A 24,412-nucleotide genomic window follows, 5' to 3' on the forward strand; every position below is an offset into this window, starting at 1 on the left:
ACCCATACCTAAAAGTTCTCTAATTTCATGAAAAAAAAACAAAACCTATACCTAGAAGTTCTTTAAATTCATGAATAAAAAATACTAAAGATACAATAGGCATGAAATACAAAGTCAATTTCATCTGGGACGGAAAAAGCATAAATTACAAGCAAATATTATCATGTTATTATTTACCCAAAATTTGTCCTTTTTTTTAACTCCCAAATGGAGTTAAGTTCGGATTTGAAATTTGATGATAATGTATTTCATGTCCAGACATAACTCTAGTAATTTTTTCATGAATTTATATAACTCTTTTATGTCTGAATTTTACGGGTTTTCATCGGATATACTTTAACAAAGCATGCTCCTTACTGAAAGAAAAATTGTCAACACTGTTTAATGAAAGTATTCACTGTGCAGAGAGGGGCTGACATGATAGCAGCCTGGATGAATAATTGTCATAATCCAAACTATTCCAATTTCGCAGGAATCATCTGCAGCAGAGGCACTAATTCAACCAAAAAGGGAAAACATACTTGGGATATTCAGGTAAAATATATGTATGCATACAAAGACTTACAATTGCAGCGGATTTTGTACTTTAATGCAACATGTTCCCTGTTGAAAGAATAATGGTCAATATTTAACAAAAGTGCCCACCACTCCGCATGGTAGCTGCCAGGATGAAGAACTTGATGTATAATTGTCATAATCCAAACTGTTCCAATTTCATACGAATTGCTAGCGGCACTAATTCAACCAAAATGGGAGAAAATATCGAGGATGATTATGTAAAGTAATGTGTACCTCTGTCTCTGTGGAAAAAATGTCAAGTTAATTTGCCGGTGTTAACTAGCATATCAAGCGCTGTCATTTTTTTAGCAACACGAGCACTCATAGTGAAGTAGTACAAAACAAAAAGGCCAGCCGCCAGCCATATCTAGTATAATTCTTTATAATCTACTGATATGGGCAATTTTTTATGTAGGTCTGCATTACAGTACTGCTCAAGATGCTGAATAAAGGATCTAGAATCAGAAACTGTCCAATTTGATTTCTAGAATCAGAAACTGTCCAAATTCTAAGGTGTATGGTATCTATTGGTTTTAGCATGCTAGCATAAGTCAAGCCCATCTGTTATGCCATTCTTATCAGATCAATACTGAGCTTAGGCGGTCTAGTTGAATAAACGTTTGCAGTGCTACTAATGATAGTACTAGTAAGTAACATTTGATGTCAAACATAACAAATATTACTCTTTTTCTTAAAATTAAAGGTAGGGCAAACATTACTGCCTCTGCCTCAATATGCATTATGGATATAGCATAAAACGAATGCAAATTACCGACATAGCACTGCATCTACGTTTGTACTGAGCAAGGCAGTTTATTCCTGAAGTTACTAGTAAGTAAGTTGCCATCAGAAGGGAAAACAAATCGTTTATCTCACCGCATTTAGGCCACAACTGCCTATGATGCTCAAAGCCCTTGCGCAATAATCCCAGCATCACTTGGCAACTCAAAAATTGTTTTGACATCACCGCCTCACCCAACAATACAAAACCCCAACCCTACGAAGCAAAACTCGAAAAGAAACTCAAAGACAAGTTCACAATTCGACGGATCCAAGGGAGAAACGAGCTGCTGCCATCAAAAGGGAAAACACATAACTTTAATCTCATCGCATCAGGCAGAAACAAGCCATGAATTGCTCAAAGCCCTTGCGCAATAATCCCAGCATCACTTGGCAGGACAGCACAAAGCATCCCTTCTTTTCCGAATTAAAGCAATGAACACACATCAGATTAGCGATAAGGAGAGAAAAGTCTGGCAGAAAGAGAAGAAGTTCGAGAAGAAACGCGGGCAGATTCGCACCCGAGACTGCGAGAGCTGTTAGGGTTTGGGGCTTACGGAGAACGCCTGGCGGCGGCGGTCGGCGGAGAAGAAGGGAAGGCCTGGCTATATATCTCCCCGGTCTTTAAGGACGGAGACGAGCCCTGAAACTGAAAGCCCGAAAACCCAAAGAGAAAGCGTATTTCAATGAACCAAGCATACTAGTGTGGAAGGCGTATTTCAGAAACACACAGGCGGCCGGTCATGCTTGGCTGCTTCGAGTTCTCAATTCTCGCAGTCACAGTCGCGGAGTCGGTAGCATCGGGGCGAGGACTTGGAGGCGACAATGGCGTGCTCTCTCCTGCCGCCGCTCGCTCCCGTTTCCCCTCCGCCTCGTCTCCTCCTCCCCTCCTCCCGCTCGGCTCTGCTCCCTCGCGGTCCTAGGGTTGCGCCCCGAGTCCCCGTTTCCCCACCGCGCGCGCTGCCGGACACCGCTGTGGGGGCGGCGGAGGCGCTCCGTGGCGCGCTCGCCGACGCCTTCCTGGCGTCGCCTCCGACGTGGAGGTCGGCCGCCGTGAGCAACCTCGCCATCTTCGTCGCCGGCTCCCCGGTGCTCCTGTCTGGCCTCTCCGCCTCCGGTTTCGCCGCCGCGTACCTCCTCGGCACCCTCACGTGGCGCGCCTTCGGGCCCAAGGGGCTCGTCCTCGTCGCCTCCTACTTCGTATTGGTGAGTGGATCCGGTGCTGCATTGACAGTTTGGCTGTTCGTAGAGGTGGTTCAGTGATAAGTATGGAATTAAGCTACACTAACGCATTGTAGTTTGTTTGGAGATTAGTGATTGTGGGATTGTTGTGGTTTGGTGCTCCTTATTTTGTAGTCCTAGATTGAACTTGTAATGGCCTATGAGAACGTGACTGATAATTCCAATGTTAGATCCATGAACTAGCTTTGCTCATAGGATAAGTAACAAAATGGAGTAATTTGTTCTTTTCATTATGTTTTAGATGAATCAGCCTTTTGAGTGGCACCAATACTGTACTTTTGAGATTAGAAACAAAGTACTGAACTTTTGAGCGTTCTGAATCTATATAGTAGGTATGAGAGACTAGTGCTTCCTAGTAGGGGCTCCAAACAATTCTTGAATATGGCGATGGTCTCTCACATAGTGAAAGAAATGTGCCAGCCATTGTGCCATTCTGCATGCTTCTTATAAAGAAATCTGGGCGTGATGATCTCATCTAGTGGGAAATTAAATAAGTGCTAAAACTTCCTAATTTAACTTTGTGGTACTGCTCAAGTACTCATCTGCTCCCAGAGTGTGCTGACGAATCTATGGTTATTGGATGTATGGTTATATTTTTGGGAAAGCAATTCCCCCTTTTTCCCACTATGTTTTCTAAGAATGCTGAGGTAGTCCACTAGAAAAACACTTGAATTGCAATTTGCACTTGCTAAAGTAGGATAGAGTAAGTATTACTTTCTGAATTGTTGTAAATGCTTTTCTATGACTTTAATACGCATGCGGATTATCCTGCAGTATGATTTTCTTCTAGAGGGGACTGGAGAATCGCCACCCTGTATTTCAGTTTTTTAAAGGTTCAGTTGAAATAAATCAAGTTTTTGCAGGGTATGGATGCAGTTGCACTTGCTCTTGAGAATCAGTGACCAACCTGAATTAAATGATTTGTGGGTTCATTGGTTCATGACTGAATAGTGACATGACTTCCTTAGGTTGCCCATGCTAAGTGACAAAACCAGCTAAACAAAGTTCTTATGTTTATATATCTAAAGTTTGGGTCATAGTGGGTCATCAGTTTTTAAACTTTTGGGTGCAGGGCACAGCAGCAACTAAGTTGAAAATAAAGCAGAAAGAAGCTTTGGGGGTGGCGGAGAAAAGAGGAGGAAGGAGAGGGACTGGAAGTGTTATTGGTTCCAGTGCTGCTGGTTGTGTCTGTGCTCTGCTATCAATCTACAATGTAGGCAGTGCAGCGTTGGCTGAGCTCTGGAGACTTGGCTTCGTTGCTAGTTATTGTACTAAACTAAGTGACACAGTTTCCAGTGAAATAGGGAAGGCCTACGGAAGAACAACGTAAGATTCCTGTCACTACACAGCCTTCAAATAATTCATGGTTCCACATCCATAAACTTGTGTATATATTTGTGCACTCTTAGTGAACTCAATGAACTGTACTTAGAGCTCAGTTTTGGTCTTTTTGTAGAGTAGGTACCTGGTGACAACACTTAAGGTTGTTCCGCGAGGTACAGAAGGTGCGATCAGTATTGAGGGTACTCTAGCTGGAATTCTTGCATCGATAATTCTTGCAAGTGTTGGTTATCTCCTGGGGCAGGTAAATTATTTATACAGTAAACTTTGCAGAACAGCAGATATTTTGGAAAACCTACAGATTTAGCACTGAATTGTCACAGAACTTATATGGAAATGACAGTGATCAGTGAATATATAGTCCTTACCGTTTGCTCCAATACACTCGTATGATTATTGAAAAAAATAAAACCATGCATTTTATCGCAGGTTAATGTATCACAAGGCGCAGTATGTGTCCTTGCATCCCAGATTGCAAATTTTTGTGAGAGTTATATTGGTGCCACACTACAAGATAAAGAAGGTTTTGAATGGGTGAGTTTCCACTTTCAGCTGATTAAGTACTCCTTTTAGAGTTTTCCATGTAAACTGAATTTGTCTTTTGTTTGTGTCCTAAATTTTCTTCTTGTTGAAGACAGTACCTTGTTTCATTTCCTGAATTAGCTTGCATTTCAATGACGTAACATTGGAGGCCTATAGGTTGAATGCTATGATGAAAATTTTCTAATAGGACCTTATTTCATGTATGCTTTAACTATACTAGACATTACCGCGCGCGTTGCACGCCCTATCAGCTGGCTAAAGAATCACAAAGAAAAAGCTCTTGGAACCATCATATTGTTAACCTCAATTCACACCATCATGTTCTCGTCCCCGTCGACAATCTTCAGAGCACTCCTCACGATGTCTTCAGGGAAGCCCATTTAAAGTTTTAAACCAACTTATGCACATGTCGTCACAGTCACAGATAAGTTGTACTCCGTATATCCAATGGAATAACAAATACTCCGTATAACTCGGTAACAATACATTTTCTTCCATACCGACGGAGGTACTCTGCAAAGGCCTCTATCCAGTAGCAGAAAATATGGAATAGTCACGCAGGTACTGCAAAAATGGATTAAAACAAACATTAAGAGCAGAACACAACCTCAACACTGATTCCTTAAAACTTGTTAATTAGTTTTGACCATGTCTCGAGGTTAGGAATTTCTGAATTTCTGATTCTGAATTTATGACTGGAATTTCTGAATTTTTTATTCTGAATTTCTTATACTCTGCATCGCTTTAGTCACGGGACAGAACTCAATGATTTACTCACCGGGGCCCATTAATTATACAGCCAAGATAAGGTGTAGTTCAGATTCCGAACTCTGGACCTAGATTGAATAACCAAGTGACTTTACCAATATAAAGGTACACTAAAACCTAAGTTGGCTCTCTCTGATCCAATACCTTCAAGAAGAAATGAAAAAAGAAAAGGAAAAAAGGCAATGGAAATATAAAACATGTAGAGTATAGCATGTGCAAACACATCTCTAAATTCTAGTATCATCAATGGTCCTTACCCAGCTCCAAGTGCCATCATTGGTCCACACTAGCTCTAGCCACCATGTTTTCATCTCTACCTTTTCCCAGCAATTTGAGAAGCTATGAAACAAACAGCTAGAGCTGCAAAATTTCTCCATTACAAAGCTTACCAGAGCCCCGACCAATTTTATATCTTCAATCTCACCTGCAAGAGCACCAACCAGTTTTCAGTCTTCAGTCTCCATTCACTGAGCATGAAGGAAAGCATGGAGATAATGACTACATGAATACACCGTGATGGATCCTCTATCATGCAACAAATGACCAGATCCAGTGTGGTCATCAGAAGAATGCAACAACGTCGACAAGACTTCTTGAACCAGATACACTGCTAGCCATTGCAGCCACAAACCGTAAGAGGCAGGGTAAAGAAAAAAGTGCATTCTTCTGAGACCAAACTGCCTCTTACTCCCTTCTTTTCCCCTTCCTCTTACAAGTCAAATTAAATGTTCACATGATAGAAAAGAAAAAAAAGGAGTACTTTGCCAGCACAAAGTGCATTCTTTTAGGCCTTAGCCAAAAGTCAAGTGAGCAGCCAGCTATATATGCAAAGTAGCAAATTAGTGACAAATCAACAGAAAACAAATCTTAAACCAAAGAAACAAATGTAACTGCATCCACCAACATATCCTCCATTGTCATTCATCGTGCTGAAAAGAATTTCATTAGGATCAAAATCTATTCGAATCTTGTTGGTTGGTTTGTGCTCTCATCAATTGGGTTTGTAAAGTAGTTAAACAATGTTGTTTTCTTCTCTCTTGCAAGTTTATCAGTAAATAAAAAACTATTAAATAGAAGGCTCTGTTTCTCATTCAAAAGATAAATAGATTAGAGTCCAGAGTCTACCTAAATGCTACAGAGAAATAGGGAATGCTCACTTATTAGTGCCATTAGCTGATTAGAAATAGCATGTGAGCACTTGAGTAGAGTAGCAGTAGCAGTAGCAGACCAGGACGCGACCATGCGCCCGTGCACTGGGCTGTTGCTAGCTGCTGCTGCGCCCGCACGCTGCGCGTCGACGCTGCCTCCGCGCGTCCCCACCGGCGACCTGCTGCCTTGCGCATGCTGCGACTGCGCCAGCTGCTGCACCGCCGCTGCGCACCCGCGTCCGGCCTGCTGCAAGCCACCACTCCAAGCCAAACCCTAGCCACCGCCAGATCTGAAGGTGGTGCATCCTCGGGTCGGGGCAGCGACGCTGCGACGGAGTGGGAGAGGGGCGATGAGACAGCGGGAAGCAGAGGATGGCGTGTTGTGGTGTGGGAGAGATCATCGCCGACGAGGAGAAGCAAGCCAGGTGGAGGGAAAGACGCGGCTGTCGCCCGTCGCAAGGAAAGAGGAGAGAGCGAGAGAAGGAGAGGGGAAAGGTAGGGAACAGTGGCAGCTAGGGTTTCGGGTGGGGTGGGGTGGGTAGGGATTTTTGTTTTTTCAGAAAAACCCCTCACTTTTCGTTTATCAGAGCGCAGCCCTATTTTCCCATTTTTTCCTTCTTCGTATAATATATAGTAGGTTGTGGAGGGCTTTTACATAAGAATACAGAACATAGAAACATATAGTGAGGGATCTATTACAAATTATATATAAAACCAAGGTCTTTTTTGAAAAATTTCCAGCTCGAAAAACCTCTCCGCCTTCCAGCGCGCGGGGCGACGTGGATAGCGCGGCGATCGAACACGTGACTCCAAATCGTTGTGGGAGGTTCAATTGGGGGCAGGTTTTAATATAACCGATTCATGTCCTCCATGCTCATCTTTCTCTGTTCTCTATCGTGTATCACTAGATCATTTACAGCATAAATGAGTGATGGACGTTTTCATTATATGGGACCATGCAACTGTCACCATGTGATTTCTGTCTGTTAGAGCACCCGCAATGGTAAAGTAAGTTGCTCTCTATAAAACATGTACATCTCAGCAATAGACTAGATTAATAGTAAATCACCTTAATATTATGTCTACATCGGTATCTATAGCTCTCTAATGCATTGCCTCGTTTTTCTCTATAGACTATCTCCAGGTTAGTAGATAGTTTTGCTCTCTCTCTTCATTTAATATCTTCCAAGTAAGAAAATATGTTGACATGGATCTCTTGTAGAGAGCCTATAGATAACCATTGCGGGTGCCCTTAGTCTACTTATTATATCTACATAGTGGTGGGTAATTTTTTTTCACCTTTTCAGCACATGCCATAACAGATATGCCATTATGTCGTTCTTTTTTCTAATCTGTGGGTATTGATATTTTCTTAGAGAAGTGTATTTTTTAGCTGGCCTCTACATCCAACCAAATATATGTAGTATTTTTAAATTGGGAACTTAGTCCATCAAACAAACCAATATGAAATTTGCTCCTATGGAGATTTGAACTCATGATCTTGGGGTGCTACTCAGGTTACTGCAACCACTAGACTACGTGACCTTCCGCTAAAGAATAAACATTGATGCTTCTTGTTGACAAGTAGATGGCAGAATTCGCTAATTTTATATCCTTGGCTCATTGAGAAAAAGGGCATCAGAATAGAAATTAACTCCAGCAGCATCCAAGACACTGAACATCACTATTGACTTTTGTTTTTAGACATGCAGTAGTCTGGGGACATTTCACTTATTAGAATTCTTTCCAATCTTTTTCACCTGAATAATACCAGGAAACCTGTCTTTACAGTGGTGTATAATAAGCTGATATTTGGTTTGACCTGTAGGGTTCACAAAAAAAAAAGAAGCTACTATGTACTTTACTTTGTATATAGAGAAGTTTTCCCACAACTAACATTCTTATGTGGTCATGTGCAGCTCACCAATGATGTTGTCAATGTACTAAATATCTCAACTGGTGGTATATTGGCTGTTCTGATGCAGCAGTTGCTAGTAAGTTGGCGCTCTTGAATACTTTTTTATGACTTCTTTTGTTCAGCCTCCGTTATTATAACTTATTATGGAGAAATGACTGGTTGATGGCAATGTTCTTACATGCTGCTGCCATGTGAAATGGAAGTATAAATTCCGGTCTTAGAGATCATATTTGAGCGGATAAACATTTGTGGATGTAGTTATCTGTGTCAATCCTTCTGGTATATCCATAGTTCGGTTTCTTGTACTGCTAGTAAAATCTGTGAGCGTGTGATTGGGTACTTGATTGTAGAATGATAGAATGAGATGCGTTTTGCTCGTGCCATCCCCAAACAATGGGACTAGTAGTAAGGTGCATCCGTGTATGGGTGATGGGGCTTGCCCATGATCGTGAGGTGATGCTGTCGCAGGCTCAAAACCCATCGTTCTGGCAAAGCATCACATGGTGCCTGCCTTTATGGAGAATCTGAATTTGATCAGTCATCTCAACCTGCTGCTGCTATGCGGCGTGTGGTCGTGCCCGTCTTTCCTATTGGGATGGTTGGGCGTCTTTTGTCAAGTCAGCAGTCAGCTGGGAGGTGTTGTCACGTTCCACACCTGAATGTGTACTCGGAACTCTTGGAGGGATGCATTGAGGACTCCCTCCGTCCCATAATATAATATAAAGGATTTTGAGTTTTTGCTTGTAACGTTTGACCACTCGTTTTATTCAAAAATTTTTGAAATTATTATTTATTTTATTTGTGACTTACTTTATTATCTACAGTACTTTAAGCATAACTTTTCGTTTTTTATATTTGAAAAAAAAAATTTGAATAAGACGAGTAGTCAAACGTTGCAAACAAAAACTCAAAATCCCTTATATCGTGGGACGGAGGGAGTACCTATTCTGGTCAGGCGAACTCACTTTTTGTGGCCTCCTTGGTCAGTCGACAATGTATTTTGAGATTTTTTCTCCGCGTGGCCTTTTGTGTTTCTTTTTTTCTGTAACTTTCTACTCTTCTCCAGGAATTGTTTTGGATCATAGTAGTAATCCTAGTACTCCCTCCGTCCCAAAAAAAAGGTAAACCTTGGGTTTCCGTGCCCAACTTTGACTGTTTGTCTTATATGAAATTTTTCATTGTTGCTAGATGATAAAACATGATTAATATTTCATGCGTGACTTATCTTTTTAATTTTTTTTATATTTTTTTCAAATAAGACGAACGGTCAAACGTTGGACACGGAAATCAGGTTTTGTCTTTTTTTTGACGGAGGGAGTAGTTCCGTACGAAGGGAGCTGGGGCTAAATGAGTGGCATAGCGCATAGGACATGCGCCTAAATCAATTTTCTTGCCAGCAGTTTTTTAGTCACTGCCAGGACAGTCAAATTACGTACTTGCACTATCTGTCATCCTGTATCTGGGACCGCATTGCTATTTACGGTTCCTGTGGAAAATACGACGTGCAAACTGTGTGCACAATGCCACTATGCACTGGTGCCCCCTTCTGCGCAGGCAGCACTTTAACTGCACTCGTCTAGTTAGCTTAGCGTTGCCCAGTGCAGACGTTGGACTCCGAACTCGGCGTGGGTGTAATGGAGTAGTAGCTCGTCGGAAAACAGTGTAACGGCCGAGATTTTTCCGCGCCATCCAAGCCCGCGTGGGAGGCTTGCGTGGCTCTGCACCGTTCTGCTTCCATGTCCGGGAAGGGGCCCCCCTGGTCTCAGTGCCTCTCGTCCCGTCAATCACAGCACCAACTGCTACCGGCGGGCGCACGAGCGAGGTCTCCTCTTAAACCCCACCAAAACCCACCCTACTGGTCCACCGGCGCAGGGCAAGCCAAGGGATGGCAGCCTCCGTCGCTGTGTTCGTGTGCCTCCTGTCCGTGGCCGCGGCGGCGGCGTCCATGGACCCGGCGGAGAGGGAGGCGCTGTTCCTCGTCATGGAGGCGGTCTCGTCTGACCGGGACTGGCGCTCCGAGAGCCCCGACCCTTGCGGCGCGCCGTGGCCGGGGCTGGAGTGCAAGCCGGCAGCCGGCGACGCCGCGGCGGCGCTGCTGCGCGTCACGCGGCTCGACTTCGGCGTGGAGCCCAACCCGTCGTGCAAGGACACGGCCGCGTTCCCGCCGCTGGTGTTCTCCTCCCTGCCCCACCTCCAGTCCCTCTTCTTCGTCGGCTGCTTCAAGAACCCGGCGGCCAACACGTCCCTCGTCCTGCCGCCCGCCGCCAACCTCTCGACCTCCAGCCTGCAGCAGCTCAGCATCAGGGCCAACCCGTCCCTGTCCGGCGTGATGCCGCCGCAGCTGGCAACGCTCAGGTCGCTCCAGGTGCTCACCATCTCCCAGAACGGATTGATCCGCGGCGAGATCCCGCAGGGCATCGGCGAGCTCACGTCGCTGGTGCACCTCGACCTCAGCTACAACTCGCTCACCGGGCCGGTGCCGAGCGAGATCAGCGAGCTGAAGAGCTTGGTCGGTCTGGACCTGAGCTACAACTCGCTGTCCGGCGCCATCCCGAGCCGGATCGGTGAGCTGCGGCAGCTGCAGAAGCTGGACCTGAGCTCCAACAATCTCACCGGCGGCATCCCGGTCAGCATCGCCAACCTGAGCTCGCTTACCTTCTTGGCGCTGAGCAGCAATGGCCTGAGTGGTCACTTCCCTCCTGGACTCTCCGGCCTCCGAAACCTCCAGTGCTTGATCATGGACAACAACCCAATGAATGTCCCCTTACCTTCCGAGCTCGGTGGTCTCCCTCGTCTTCAAGAACTCCGGCTGGCCGGCTCCGGCTACTCGGGACAGATACCCGCGGCGTTTGGTCAGCTGGCGAGCTTGACGACGCTGTCACTCGAAGACAACAACCTCACCGGAGAAATCCCTCCGGTGCTGACCAGGCTGACAAGGATGTATCACCTGAACCTGAGCAACAATGGGCTGGGCGGCGCCGTGCCTTTCGACGGCGCGTTCTTGCGGCGGCTCGGCCAGAACCTCGACCTGAGCGGCAACGCGGGGCTGTGCCTGGATGACCGGATGGTCGTGCGGGGCGTCGGCGTCGGCGTCGGCGCCTGCCACGCCGGCGGCGGCGGTGATGGCCCGTTGGCGCCCGGAGGAGTTACGGGGGCAGCAGCAACGGTGAGGGGTTCCGTGGACGGTTACCCGTTTCGGCTTCTCGGCCATGCCTGCTTGGTCGTGGCCTGTCTGGTTTCTTTGAATTAGTACGTGTAGCTTTTGTCTCACTGTACGATGTACTACTACTTCTGTCTAGAACTAAGTACGAGTAGCTGTGTGTTCAAGCGCTAATTAATCTGCAGATAATCATTAATTAGTAGTACACGCCTACACGGAACAGACCCGCATGTTCATTTCTCTTCTCTTCTCGCGCTCTATCGCCTGCCGGCCAACAAATGCTCCGCCAAGCAAACGTACACGCACAAAAAGACGTTTCCGGCCAGGCACCAGTGGCAGGGGCAGCACCAGCCGCACGAACAGCGAAGCGCGAAAGGGGAAGGTGAGCGAGTGAGCGAGCGCGCTAAACAGTGGCGACTGGCGAGGACTGTGGACGCAGCATCTGCCGGCCGGTTCAGTAGCCTTCGCCTGACCGACCCATCGCCGCATGCCGCGGCCTGTTTGTCTGGTCACTTGGGCCAGCGAAGTGGTACACGCCACACGGGGCGACGTACACTGTTGCGCTGCATGAACCTGACGCTGTGCGTGCACAGCGACGACCAACGTGGGGAGCGGCACGGCCGGCGGCAGTCAGTGGGGACGCCGCAGGGCAGGGTCAATTGACGAAGGGGGAAGGAACAAGCACTTGGCGGAGCGTGTGTTGCCGTGTTGGGGATTATGTTTTTTTCTTTAAACTCATGTACTTTATTTATTTAAAGTAAAGTACAAAGTGTACATGAGACAAGTTAACACGGAGAACTTTCCGATTACAGAAAAGCCTTTGAGAAATGGGTAAATTAACATTACGATGCAAAATATGCTGAAAAAGATCTAAAAAAAACTTAAAAAGCAATTAGGTCCTTGTGCTTCTTCCACATAAACGGCGAGCCATCTTATGCAGGCAGTGATGGGGAGAATGATTTCATGGCGAGCTGCAAAAACGAGAGTCGAGGAGCAAGCCTTGTTGGAGCCTCCACGGTGAAGGTTGAAGCTACCTTAGCGAAACAAGCAGACCACAACTGCCCCTAGAAGATCCAAAACCAAAGACAAAGGAAGAGAACACTATTCTTTTGTGTGTGGTCGCCGGAGAGAGTTTGACGACCAGTACAACCTCTTCACATGCAAATCTGGAGAACTCGAAGCTGCACACACTGAAGAGAAGGGCGTCTACTACTTACGCAATGACTACCGCTGGAATAGGGACTACTGAAACAAGTTTCAGCAACTCCATCCCTGGCTAAAAACCTTCGGGCTGAAGGATGACGACACTTACTTCCTCCCTCGAACTGCACAAACTACAAGAAAAAAACCCTGACACCGGAACAAGCCCGACCACTCCCCGGAACCCCTCCCCTCCCCCCCCCCCCTTTTCTCCTCGCCGGCAACCCACGGTCACCGAAGATGAACAGGACATAGGGCCTGATAAACAAAGGAAAGAAACAACTCGAGAGCTCTCTTGCACTGTTCAAGTGAGGAGAGAGAACGAAAGGATAAGAATGAGCCGAGATCCATCAAAACATTGAACTCGCTACATGGCTCATGGTGAAGGGCATCTAGGTAGGGGTGTAAGTGGCACTGCTTATTTTGGCCTATAAGTGGGTTCACCCGATTAACCACTTACACCTTTACATCTAGGTCATCTACAAATGCGGTGATGGTGGCGGCGGCAGTGGCAGTGACATGTCAAAGAAACAATGCGTCATCATTAGACATTCAGACTTCTCTTAGCATCGTGAAAGAAGAGCCCTGAAGGAACAGGAGAAGACAGTGCGGCCTAGCTTGTACAATGGCACCAGGTTAAGAAGAACAACGACCTTCGAATGGCCTGTATGGTTGAGGAAAAAGATGTAATAAAGAAGTGACCTCTCACTTACATGTGGACCCTACATGTTTTTAATTTAACGTTAGTTAAACCAACTATCCATCATGGAACCTGACTCGAACGATTTTGTTAGGATGAGAGTGAAAATTTATGGTATTGCGGTTTAGGGATGTCAATTAAACATAACGTAAAGATGAGAAACATCAAGTGGACTTATTTCCGTTTTGATGGGAGCCTCAAGTACATTGGGACCTTAAAGCTGTCGATCTCGCCATCCCCTGCACGGACTGCACAACCTAGTTCGGAATAAGTTCACTTAGGTCCCTCAACTTGACATCGAGTTCGAATTACATTCTCAAACAGCAATACCAGATACAGCACGTCTGTCAACTTGCAAAACCAGTACAAATATAGTCTCAAGGCAGTATTGTAAGCGGTTTTAGCTGACATAGCGTTGACGTGGCACCGAAGACAAAAATGAAAATTAAAATAAACATGTGTGCCTCCCATGTCAGTGAAACCACAGCTTCTTTCTCCCATGTCAGAGATGGGAGAGGGGCTCCCATCTCTCCTCCATCTCTTTCCAGGGTGTTCGGCCGACGGGAGAAGGCAACATGAGCGGTGCCCGGCAGGGAGAAGGGTAGCGGAGAGGAGATAGGCGGCAACGGTGCTGACGAAGAGGAGCTGGGTGGCAACGACGCTGACTGGCCAGCAAGCTCGAGCTCGCTATCTCATCAGCAGAAAGGCGCTAGTGGCGGAAAGGTGACAGCGACGAGCAGCAGGAACAGTGGAACTGGTCGGTGAAAAGGCGGCAGTGGCGAGCTTGGGGTGAAGCCGGTCGCCATCAATGACCTCGCCTTGCCGTCGACATCGGTCTTGTCCGCCCGCACCTTCCTCCTCCCGTGGCGGCGCACAAGACACAGTACCTGCCGCCTAGAACACGCGGTGCACGAACGGGAGGAGCAGCGAGTAGTGTCGGGGCATGCGTCGGCGCCGCTGCGACCATCCCGGATCTCAATAGTGGTAGCAAGGGTGGGCTTGCGACGACATTATATCATGGATCGAGGTGATACAGAGTACTAACCTAGATTCCTCTCCTTCTAGGTCGGTGGGCTGGTATCATATGCGGGCCATCGTCATGGTCATTGTTGTCCTCATGTTCACTGCCTCGTTCATGTAAGGTCCTCTAATGAGGTCATGACTATCTCTGTGGCTCGACCTTTTGCCGCTCGCCTCCTGCCAACAACCCATCAGTTGTCACCCCTCTTCACACTGCCCATCACCCGCCTTGAATTTGTGGGCCGATGATGACGAGGAAATGAAGAGAAGAGGAAAAACATAGGGGTGATGACGTGGGTCTCACTATAATTTTTTTATTTATAACCGGACACTCATTTACATGTTGGTTTCATGGTTTTTTTTTATTTACTTAAGTGCTATGTCAATGGCACATCAGCCGAAATCGTTGTTCAAATCGTTGTTCAAATCGTCATGGGATCTTATTTCACTAGTTTCAAAAGTTGAGGAATGCTTCATACATGGTAGTGGCTCAGGGTTAGATCTTAGACTTGGAGATAGTAAGGGACCTAAGATAAACTTATTGCACCTAGTTCAGATGGTGGCCCAATTCGCTATAGTCGGTCCTTTCTGGAAATTGGGATGCCATTTGCCACGAACAATTCAACCTCGGGACACTTGGTGACAGTGAGACGCCATAATTTGCAGGTGATTTTACATGCCACCTGCGCCGTTGATGTTTCACAATAGGCCCAATTTTCAAGTCGCTGACAATTTGTTGGATGTATTTGGTAGGGTTCTAAATTTTAAATTTATAGTCTCATTGTTTTGCTTTTTCATATGATTATCCGAATCGCTTATTAATAAACAAAATATCATTTACGTATCTTAGCGACTCAAGAGCAAATGTTGTTAAATAAACTATGATTAAAAAAATAAAAAACCAAATTCAAAATTATTTTTTAAAATTTAAATTTTAGTTTACAAGTATAAGAATAAGCCAAACACTGAGGCTCGCTTCAAAAACTGGTGAATTGGAGTTATAGAACAGCTTAAAACCAACTTCATTCTCTTTGTAGTTATTTCATAAGAGTACTTTCAACCATGGTTTCTCCTACTTTGGATGGAGCTCCAAACAGACCAGTAGACCATGGTACCCGCTTATACTATTTTCTCGTTCCTATGTACAACATGTATTCGCATTTTACTTGTTGGAAAATCAATAATCATTCCTACCAGGTGCAGCACACGAATGTGCAGAAGGGTACTCTTCCTTATTACTTCTCCCGTTTAATAATAAATTTATTTTTTCCTCCTATTTATTCTAAAGTAAATTTATTTGTAAATAGTCATTTGTATCGAAATTTATGAAAATATAAAATAATTCAATTGGAAGTAGATAAAGTAAAAATAATTACATTAAAATTTGATGAAGTTTGAATATTATAGTCTTTTTAGTTTTGTATTGATCCGTGTGAGATGAGTGAAAAATAGAGGGAGGAGCTCGGTGTTGCTGATAATTCAAGCACGACGGCAATTCGCGTAGCGAGAGTACGGCGATTTGAGGGACGATAAAGAAAGATTAAATCTTTCGTCAGTTCCTATTTGTCTTGGCAACTCAAATTTTGTCGCAGATTACTCAACTCAAATTGCAAATCTTGAAAGAGTCGGTATCAAGCATCAACAATCAATAAAATCGATCGGCAGATTTCTGATCAAAACATACATTACAGAAAAGTAGAGTGGAAAATCGTCTATGTGGCATCCAAGGATCTGGAGTACTTAACACCAGGAAACAGTAGTTCTTAAATTCTCAAATCCAACGAGAACAGAGGGGGAGAGGGTACAACAGATTAATCGCGAGCAAGACGACAGCAGTGGCCGCCTAGGCTGCATCGTCATCTCCGGGCGTGGGCGACGCCGCCGGCGGGCGGGTCGCAAGAGAACACCTGGTTGGGCAGCCTCCACGCCTCGGCGGCCCCAAAGCACATGTCATCGAGCGCCTCGCTGCGGCACCACCGGCACCTGCTCCCGCCGCCGCTCGCCACGCACTCCCCCCGCGTCGCCAGATCCGAGCACGCCACCTCCGCCCGACCCGCCCCGCCCTTCCCCTTGCTGCCCGGTACGGCAGCAGCCGCCGCCGCCGCCACCGCGGCGCAGACCAGGAGCAGCGCCAGCAGCACCCCGGATCTGGACTTGCCCATGGCGAGCGACGCGAGGCGGAGCCGCGGAGGCGAGATGGAGTAGAAAAACCGCGAGCGAGACAGCTGCGGGAGGCTCGGTGGGCAAGGCAAACAACCGAACAAGTCGACGGCTTGACGACTTCTTTTCTCTTCGGGTTTGAGACGGCCGAGCCGACGCATGGGCATTCAGCCCACAGTAGCTAACCAATTAACCCTTTGTTTACCTTTGTTTATTGCCGTGGTTGTGGACTTGCGGCTGTTTCTTTTTGGGAAGTTTCGGCACAAAAGAAGCATCTCTCCAGGTTTTCGGCCAAAAACCAAGGGTAAAATTCAACAACAAAGAATCCAACTATCCGATCTCACATAGGGAAGTAAAGCAACTGTGGGTCGATGCCCTTGGGAACGTGTCTAGCAGGAGTGTTATCCAGACATCCGCCCAAGGAGTCGGCTAGGCTCCGTGCAAATGCCATGTAGCTCCGGTACTCGTCCTCTGCTTTGACCCGTCCACTAGAAGCAGCAGCGGCAGCATTGCTGATGGCGTTGTTGTTTGCCAGGACACGACCGAAGCTGTGGTTGTACTCCCAGTCCCCGGTTTCCCAGTCGAAAGCGTAGAGCGGCAGAAACCGGTGGCCGAAACTGGCGACGAAGTCGATGGCGTCCAGCACGAACTCCGCCTCCCGCGTCGACGTGTAGTAGGCCAGGCTGACGCGCGTCCACCCGGGGCGCACGCCGTGGTAGCCCTTCTCGACGGCGGATTTGATGGCCTTGGCTCGCGCCGGCGTGATGCCGAGGAGGCGGTGGCCGTAGGGCCCCGCGCAGGAGCATCCCCCGCGCGCCTGCACGCCGAACAGGTCGTTGAGCAGCTTCGTCACGAACCGGCAGTGCAGCTGCGGCCGCTCATCCTGCTCGGAGCCGTCGCGCGGTGAGTACACCACGAAGGAGAGAACGGGGAGACAGCGCCCTCCGCTGGGCCGGTCGCCGCCGAGCAGCAGCCGCAGGTTTGGAGACGCTTGCATCCGGCGGAGAGCAAGGGCGAGCATGTGGTCCTCGCGCGCCTCGATGCACGCCTCGCCGACCCACTCCTTCACCCGGAACGCCAGCGCGGCCCGGACCTTCTGTATGATCGCCGGCGTGCCGGCGTCCTCGCGCTCCTCCGTGTCCTCGCAGTACACCGTGTCGCCGTATGCGCTGACGTAGACGACGGTGCCCCCGCCGCTGGTGGACGGCGCGGTGCGGCGGAGGCGATAGAGCCGCTTCGCCATCGCCAGGACGCCGGGGCTTCCCGGTCCCCCCAGGAACTTGTGCGGGCTCAGGTAGACGGCGTCGTACCCGTCCTCCTCGCCGGACCGCATGTCGATGCCGACGTAGGGCGCGCTGCACGCGAAGTCGAAGCAGGCGTACGCGCCGTAGCCGTGCAGCAGGCGCGCCACGGCGCGCGTGTCGGTGCGGATGCCGGTGACGTTGCTGCACGCCGAGAAGGATCCCAGCATGGGCCGACCGGCGCGCTCCGGCGCCGCCAGCGCCGCCTCCAGGGCGTCGAGGTCAAGGTGGCCGTCGTCCGGGCGCAGCCCGATCTCCACCACCTCCGCGAGGCTCTCCCGCCACGTGAGCAGGTTGGAGTGGTGCTCGTACGGCCCCACGAAGACGACCCACCGCTCCGACGGCGGCAGGACGTCCAGCGCCACGGAGCGCAGCGTCGGTGGCACGGCCATGCCCGTCACCTCCTGGAGCCGCTTGATGGCCGCGGTGCAGCCCGTGCCGCAGAAGAGCAGCACGTCCTCCGCCCCGGCTCCCAGGCTGCGCTTCACGTACTTCGCCGCCTCCGACGCCAGCTTGCTCGTGTGCAAGCCCACGTAGCTGTCCACCGTATGCGTGTTCCCTAATAAAAACCCATCATTGAGTTAATTAATTACATTTTCACGACGGATGCAATCGCAGAGTAGTCTGGTCCATATGGCTAAATGGCACGCACCGTAGTAGGGAAGAACGTTGCGCTGCACGAAGTCCTCGACGAAACGCAGGCAGCGGCCGGACGCGGTGTGATCGGCGTACGTGACGCGGCGGGTCCCGAACGGCGACGCGAACTCCGCGTCCGCGCCGATGACCTGCGACCTGAGCCACTCGAGCTTCCTCGCTGGATCGTCGGCGTCGGCGCTCGTCTTGTCGTCGCCGCCGTAGCCGAGCACGAGATCGTCGAAAAGGTGGCCGTCGTCATCGTGCGCCGCTGCTGCAGGACGCGCGGTGCTAGCGCAGGCAATAGGACCTGTCGAAATGGGTACGGGCTGCACGATAAGAAGAGGCATGCCTGCGCCCTTCCTGTTTTGGTACAGGATTTGGTTTGGAATTCTGTACTTTTGTGTGCTAGCGGTAGCTGTTCGGACCAATGGGGAAGGCAGGAGATGACCCGTTAATGAATTGATGGATAAATGAATGTTTGAGGGAGCGTTTATATAGGGCTTAGACTAACGCTGTTTTGACTTGATCTGAATAAACAAGAAATACGCAGTAGTATCACGCACTATACAGCAGGAAGAAATGATCTATGTGCTTCTTCCGGTAGAATTAGCTGGCTCAGCACTTGCTGTGATCGATTGGATGATCTGTATCTATGCAGGTGCAAGTTCTGGTGCCTTGCCGTGGGAGATGGGCAGGGAGCGATGAGAGTAAAGTATCAAGGAAACAAAAGCCGGAAGTCAAATACCAGCCGCAAGAGGTAAGCAGTTGACGGACGCCGCGGGCCGTTGCCGGTTAAGTGAAGTCAGGTTCATGCCCGCCTGCGCACCGGCGTGGCAGAGAGGTGGGAGCGAAACGGTGGGGGTGGACACGATCGATCGGTGGGCTTAGGCTTTGCCTTTGCTTCGCATATGAGGACGCGTCACGCGACCAATCAGGGCAAACCAAGTCATTGCGCCAACGCTGTGCCTCGGCTTGCTTAGTCCAGCAACGTTGGCCCATTGATCCAAAAAGGAACAGACGGTTGCTGAAAATGAAGATGTTTCTAGTACCGACACGCCCGTAAGCTCAGTGAATCACACTGTTTACGGATAAGCCGATGAAGTTCATAAGAATCGTATTAACAAGATATTGACATATGGAGTTACTTTTTTAGCCTGCGTTCTAAAGAGCAACTAGTTGCGATAATTTTCTAATTCTTCATGATCACGTTTCCTGAATTGATTTTCTAATTCTTTATTTTTTTTCAAAAAAATACAATACTATCCACGAGTATATCGCATATCACTAAAATAATAATTAATCATAAATACAAGTATGTGTATGAAGTCTATAACTTAAACTTAGATAAGTAGATTGTACAACTATTCAGAGGTGCGTGAATGCTTTTGGTGTTTGCGTTTTTCCTTTGAAAAAGTCCGAATACCCCCCTCAACTTTAGATAGAAATCCATATAGCACATTGAACTTTTAAATCGGACATCCAACCACTAAACTTTACAAAACCGTTCATATTACCCTCTAAGGTGGTTTTGTGTAGTGGTTTTTATCTGATTTGTATATAACTTGAATGAGTTTGATCACGTGACATACACATTGGACATATATATTAAAATCTCCACTTCAGTCTTTCTTTTTAATCACTTGTTAGCTCTCACTTAGAAACAAGTTCCAACATAATAATAGCACAACATCACTGTATAAGTATAAATTGATGACTTACAATTGATGGTATACAATTAAGTTATATTATTTATTAAAAGTTGTTCGTTTAAGATTACAAAATATGCAAAACCACCTTAGGGGTAATATGAACGATTTTACAAAGTTCAGGGAGTTAGATACCCGGTTTTAAAGTTTAGGGTGGTAGATGGACTTTTATCCATAGTTTAGAGGGGTATTTGGACTTTTTCATTTTTTTTCCTTTGCAATTGAATAATACAGGGTTTGCTAGAAGTGGTAATCGATCAAGAAAAAGGGAAATATGGGTTGAATCTTGAATCTATCTACTTATCTAAAGCTTGCACTTATGGCGCTAGCTGATTGGTTCAACCAATGGTCCTTTAGTTTTTAGTTTTTCAACACATGGAGTAAAAAGAATGGACAATTTGTTGTTGGTCCTGTTTGGGGGAGTTTCTAGCTGCTGCAGCTTCTCCCAGAATCAAAAGCTCTCCAAACAGTACAGCTTTTGATCTAGATTCTAAGAAACTGCAGTTGTAGAATCCTGAAATGAACTACAAGCCAGAAGCTTGGAAACTCATCTTTCTAGGTTCTCATAAGCTGGCTACCAACCAACTGATTCTCATAATTTAGCTCCCCTAGACAGGCACGTAGTCGCGCTCAGTGTGAGCAGTGGGTCTCTCTGGCCAGGTCGTGCGAGCTTGAGCTTGGACCTTTCCATTAACGTGCTTGCTCCTGCGCGTTCGCTCAAAAGGAAAAACAAAAACATCGTGAAACTAGCATGTATGGAGCCAGTATAGGAGAGAAAAAATGTAGATAAATATAACATAAATAAAAATAAAAAGAGAAAATTAATATTTAAATTAGATTTAGAGATTTACAGATGTGCTCCTTTTCCCTTACTATTGTACTTTTCCTTGGATGTTAAGAATTCATTTATGTTGCGATAGGGGGAGTAAGTAACAACAATAATCTGCTATATATATGGATATCTAAAATCAAGACTATCTTTACCATGTTGATGTCCTTTATTTTCTATAAAAATGAAACCAGAAATAAATCAGTAATCCAGCACATGTTTATTTTAGATATTTATTCCATAATAACAAGCTCCATTGTTTACATGTATATGAGAAGTGTGCTGAATATTAATAAAAACAAGTTTTTTACACTAACATATGTCATCGTTAGTGAATTCTTCAAGGCAAACAGTCCGTTTAGGTTGATAAGACCATTAATCAGGATAATTGTACAATCCTATTTGTTCCACAACTTTTACAAACACAAAATAAAAACATCCTTAAGGCTGAGTTCAACACCCCATCTTACCAACCCACATCTCTCGTTTTCCGCGTACACACTTTTCAAACTACTAAACGGTGCATTTTTTTTAAAAAAATTATATACTAAAGTTGCTTTAAAAAATCATTTGATCCATTTTCTTAAAACAATTAGCTAATACTTAATTAATCACGTGTTAAAAGGCCGCACCATTTTGTGTGCAGGAGGGATGGGTTCCTATTCTGCACTGCCAAACACACCCTAAATAATCCCTTTAAATGCACGATTTCTCTTTTTTTATGAGTTAAACTATATTTTTTTTAAAAAAATCCGTTACAAGACTGCCTCCATGATTTTCAGGTCTGGCTGAGCTCAATGTTTGGACTTTTCAGCCGGCATTTTAAGCCCAGCCCAAATATAGTCCGAACAACATTTGAACAAGTCTAGGAAATTATGAGTATGTTTTTTTTTGCAGCTTTAATTTGTTACGTCTAAAACTAAATAATTTTAATTTACTTTGGCAACTATTTAGTTGTAGTCATAGCTATAATAAGATTCCCTACCATCAAAACTAGAACCCACATGTTAATTACTCAAAAAAGTGTGACAACTTTTTGTTAGATTTGTCAAGGCGTGGTAAACATTTTAAACATTTAACGACAAGTTCAAAAAGCAAACAATCCTAAAGTGGGCAAGGGCCTCCTTAATTTTGTGGTTTATACAACTTTTTCTGTATTTCCCATCGTCGAGCCAACCCGGAATTATGGGTCTCAGAAGGTACACCGGCCTTGCAGTCTGGGCTGACCATCCACATAAGGCCCAATAGTTTCGCAAAGAGACTTCTATGAGAAATATCTTAGGCCCATCTAACCTGAAGTCCCAGTAATCAGGATCATTTACACAATGCAAATTCGAGTAAGATCTTGTCCGCCTCACTGAAGTGATCTCCAGTTCTCGCCTGCTATAGGATCCGAGATAAAAAGATGAGCAAATTGCACACATGGGGCAAGAACTTGTCAATTGGATGCGTTAGAGATGGTGGTGGGCGACGATCGTGCTAGGCTTCTCAAAGCAAGCGTTAGCCGTTTAGATCATTTTTTTTAAGATAATAGATTAAAAATCCGTCCTCTACATCTATCTAACTGGATGTACACGGCCAAAGCTGTTTAGATCATGCTGGTTAATTTTTTACAGTCATGCTTCATTGTTCAATTGATATTATAACTATGAATTAATTCACGAATCAATCAAGAGATTACAGTGCCCTGTATGATCTATCAACGCTAAATCTTGACTTATAGAGCTTTTGATTTGATACTGTTACCATCGAACTGGGGATGTTTGCTAAAATGGACCTTCAGTTTATCTGTCATTCGAAAGAAGCAGCAAAAACATGTTACATGAATGACATGTCTTACTTAGGTGGCCAAAAATTTCATGTGGCATTCACTTTGATAAAACAAAAAGGTACCATCTAGCCAAGTTGGTGCACCGGTTTCCTCAGTTTTGAAGTTCCTGCATTAGCATACATCCATCTACCAAGTTTTTTTTTAACCTTGAATACAATTTACTCTAAAAAATTAATGCTATAAAAGTCTAAATTTTAAAGAGACAATTGCTTATTTAACCCTATTCTGAAGAAGGGAGACTACAAAATGGTTTACCATTCCAATGGAATAGCTAATATGTGTTGATGCCATGCTGACATCAGCATAATATATATATATCAACTACTAGTCAGATATCTATTTTTTAAAGTTTGCTCATTTGATCTATTTTTTTAAAATCGGAGTTGTCATTTTACCCTGTTTCGAAACACCATTAAGATTTCATCTAGAAAAAGAAAATAAAAAATGAATTTATGTGCCGAACTAACAAAAATGCCCCTAATAACACAAACAATACTATCCCAAATTCTTTCTCATCCAGTCATGTAAAAAAACTAGTGTAGTAGTTGGAAGCTGGGGCAAAGGGAGTGGCGACGACACGAGGTGGGAGCGAGGGTGGTGGCATGCGGTGGGAGAGGGGTGGCTACGGCGACAACGACAGCGATGGAGAGGAGACAGGGGGTAGCGACACATAGCTCTCGACTATGAGTTTTTGTTTTTTTCTGTACTTTCTTCATTGGATGTAATTTGGAATGGAGAAAAAGACAATATGATGTGAAAATCTTTTAAAAGTTCAGACATAAATATGTCGTTTTTTTATTTTGATCTTATCGAATTTGTCGATTTCAAGCCAAAACTATCGAACTTATCTCAAATTTGTCAAAGCTAAATTTATTACAAATGTGTCAAAAGTTTGGGTAAACAAAAAAGAAGCATGGTCAAATGGGTAGGGGTAAAAAGGATAATTTATCCCTTAGTTAACACTGTTATCTTATCTTCACGGAATAGGGTCAGTTTTTTTAAAATATACAATGGTGATGACTTTTAAACATGCCAGTACACCATACGTATTATTAAAAAACAATTGTGTAAATATAAAAGATACAATACATACTTACAATATCGTGATAAAACAAGTAACACTAAAACAAAATATTTTTTTTAAAAAATATTTTCTAATAAGACAAATGATTAAACATTTGTTCAAAAGTTACTAGTGTTATATATTTAAGGCAAGATTTGCTCTATGACACGCTGTATGTATTTATATTTTAAGACACTATAGTTTTGTAGCTTTGCAATAAAACACTTTATTTTATGATTCTTTACCAAAATACACTCCAACCATCATTTTAATACTTCCTTTTCCAATAGAATGTTGCAAAAGATGGCTTTACCCTTGTTCCCCCTTGATAGTTCAAATTGAAGTATCCTATATTACTACGGCAAAGCCATAAAAATAAAATACCGTAGGATTAAATGTTACAAATTTAAGATGTCATACTGTAAATTAATTTTTATCTATATTAAAAAGGAGTTAGTATATCTTAAGCTTCACACCAATTTAAATTAGACTTGATCTACCGATCTGT

General features: G+C 45.4%; 4 protein-coding genes and 1 long non-coding RNA gene across 7 annotated transcripts; 2 read left to right on the top strand and 3 right to left on the bottom strand.

Annotated features, from left to right (window-relative positions):
* Positions 1-2,087: 2,087 nt before the first annotated feature.
* Positions 2,088-8,615, top strand: LOC4323925 (protein VTE6, chloroplastic). Of its 2 annotated transcripts, XM_026020729.2 has the most exons (6): positions 2,088-2,544; positions 3,653-3,906; positions 4,042-4,165; positions 4,351-4,455; positions 7,122-7,222; positions 8,300-8,615. In XM_026020729.2, the coding sequence occupies exons 1-5, from the start codon at positions 2,164-2,166 to the stop codon at positions 7,185-7,187; spliced, it is 930 nt and encodes a 309-aa protein (XP_025876514.1). In that variant the 5' UTR covers positions 2,088-2,163; the 3' UTR covers positions 7,188-7,222; positions 8,300-8,615. The 2 variants fall into 2 exon arrangements, with proteins under 2 accessions (XP_025876514.1, XP_015614706.1); XM_015759220.3 differs by lacking the exon at positions 7,122-7,222.
* LOC107279228 (uncharacterized) lies at positions 4,620-6,496 on the bottom strand. 2 transcript variants are annotated; one of them, XR_010734576.1, is made up of 3 exons: positions 6,358-6,496; positions 5,490-5,656; positions 4,620-5,028 (listed from the first exon to the last, which is right to left on the bottom strand). It is a non-coding gene; the product is annotated as an uncharacterized lncRNA (long non-coding RNA). The 2 variants fall into 2 exon arrangements; XR_010734577.1 differs by having other exon boundaries at positions 5,735-6,358.
* A 1,483-nt stretch (positions 8,616-10,098) lies between the features above and the next one.
* LOC4323927 (receptor like protein 29) lies at positions 10,099-11,671 on the top strand. Its single transcript, XM_015759207.3, has one exon. It carries the CDS (start codon positions 10,184-10,186, stop codon positions 11,546-11,548), a length of 1,365 nt encoding a protein of 454 aa, XP_015614693.1. The 5' UTR covers positions 10,099-10,183; the 3' UTR covers positions 11,549-11,671.
* A 4,336-nt stretch (positions 11,672-16,007) lies between these two features.
* On the bottom strand, positions 16,008-16,725 carry LOC4323928 (uncharacterized). Its single transcript, XM_015772415.3, has one exon. The coding sequence runs from the start codon at positions 16,703-16,705 to the stop codon at positions 16,235-16,237; it is 471 nt and encodes a 156-aa protein (XP_015627901.1). The 5' UTR covers positions 16,706-16,725; the 3' UTR covers positions 16,008-16,234.
* LOC4323929 (uncharacterized) lies at positions 16,008-18,939 on the bottom strand. The gene is made up of 2 exons (XM_015772403.3): positions 18,492-18,939; positions 16,008-18,398 (listed from the first exon to the last, which is right to left on the bottom strand). Exons 1-2 carry the CDS (start codon positions 18,820-18,822, stop codon positions 16,879-16,881), a joined length of 1,851 nt encoding a protein of 616 aa, XP_015627889.1. The 5' UTR covers positions 18,823-18,939; the 3' UTR covers positions 16,008-16,878.
* Between the last annotated feature and the right edge of the window lie 5,473 nt (positions 18,940-24,412).

This window comes from Oryza sativa, chromosome 1 (assembly GCF_034140825.1).
Source record: "Oryza sativa Japonica Group chromosome 1, ASM3414082v1".
NCBI classification, from domain to species: domain Eukaryota; kingdom Viridiplantae; phylum Streptophyta; class Magnoliopsida; order Poales; family Poaceae; genus Oryza; species Oryza sativa.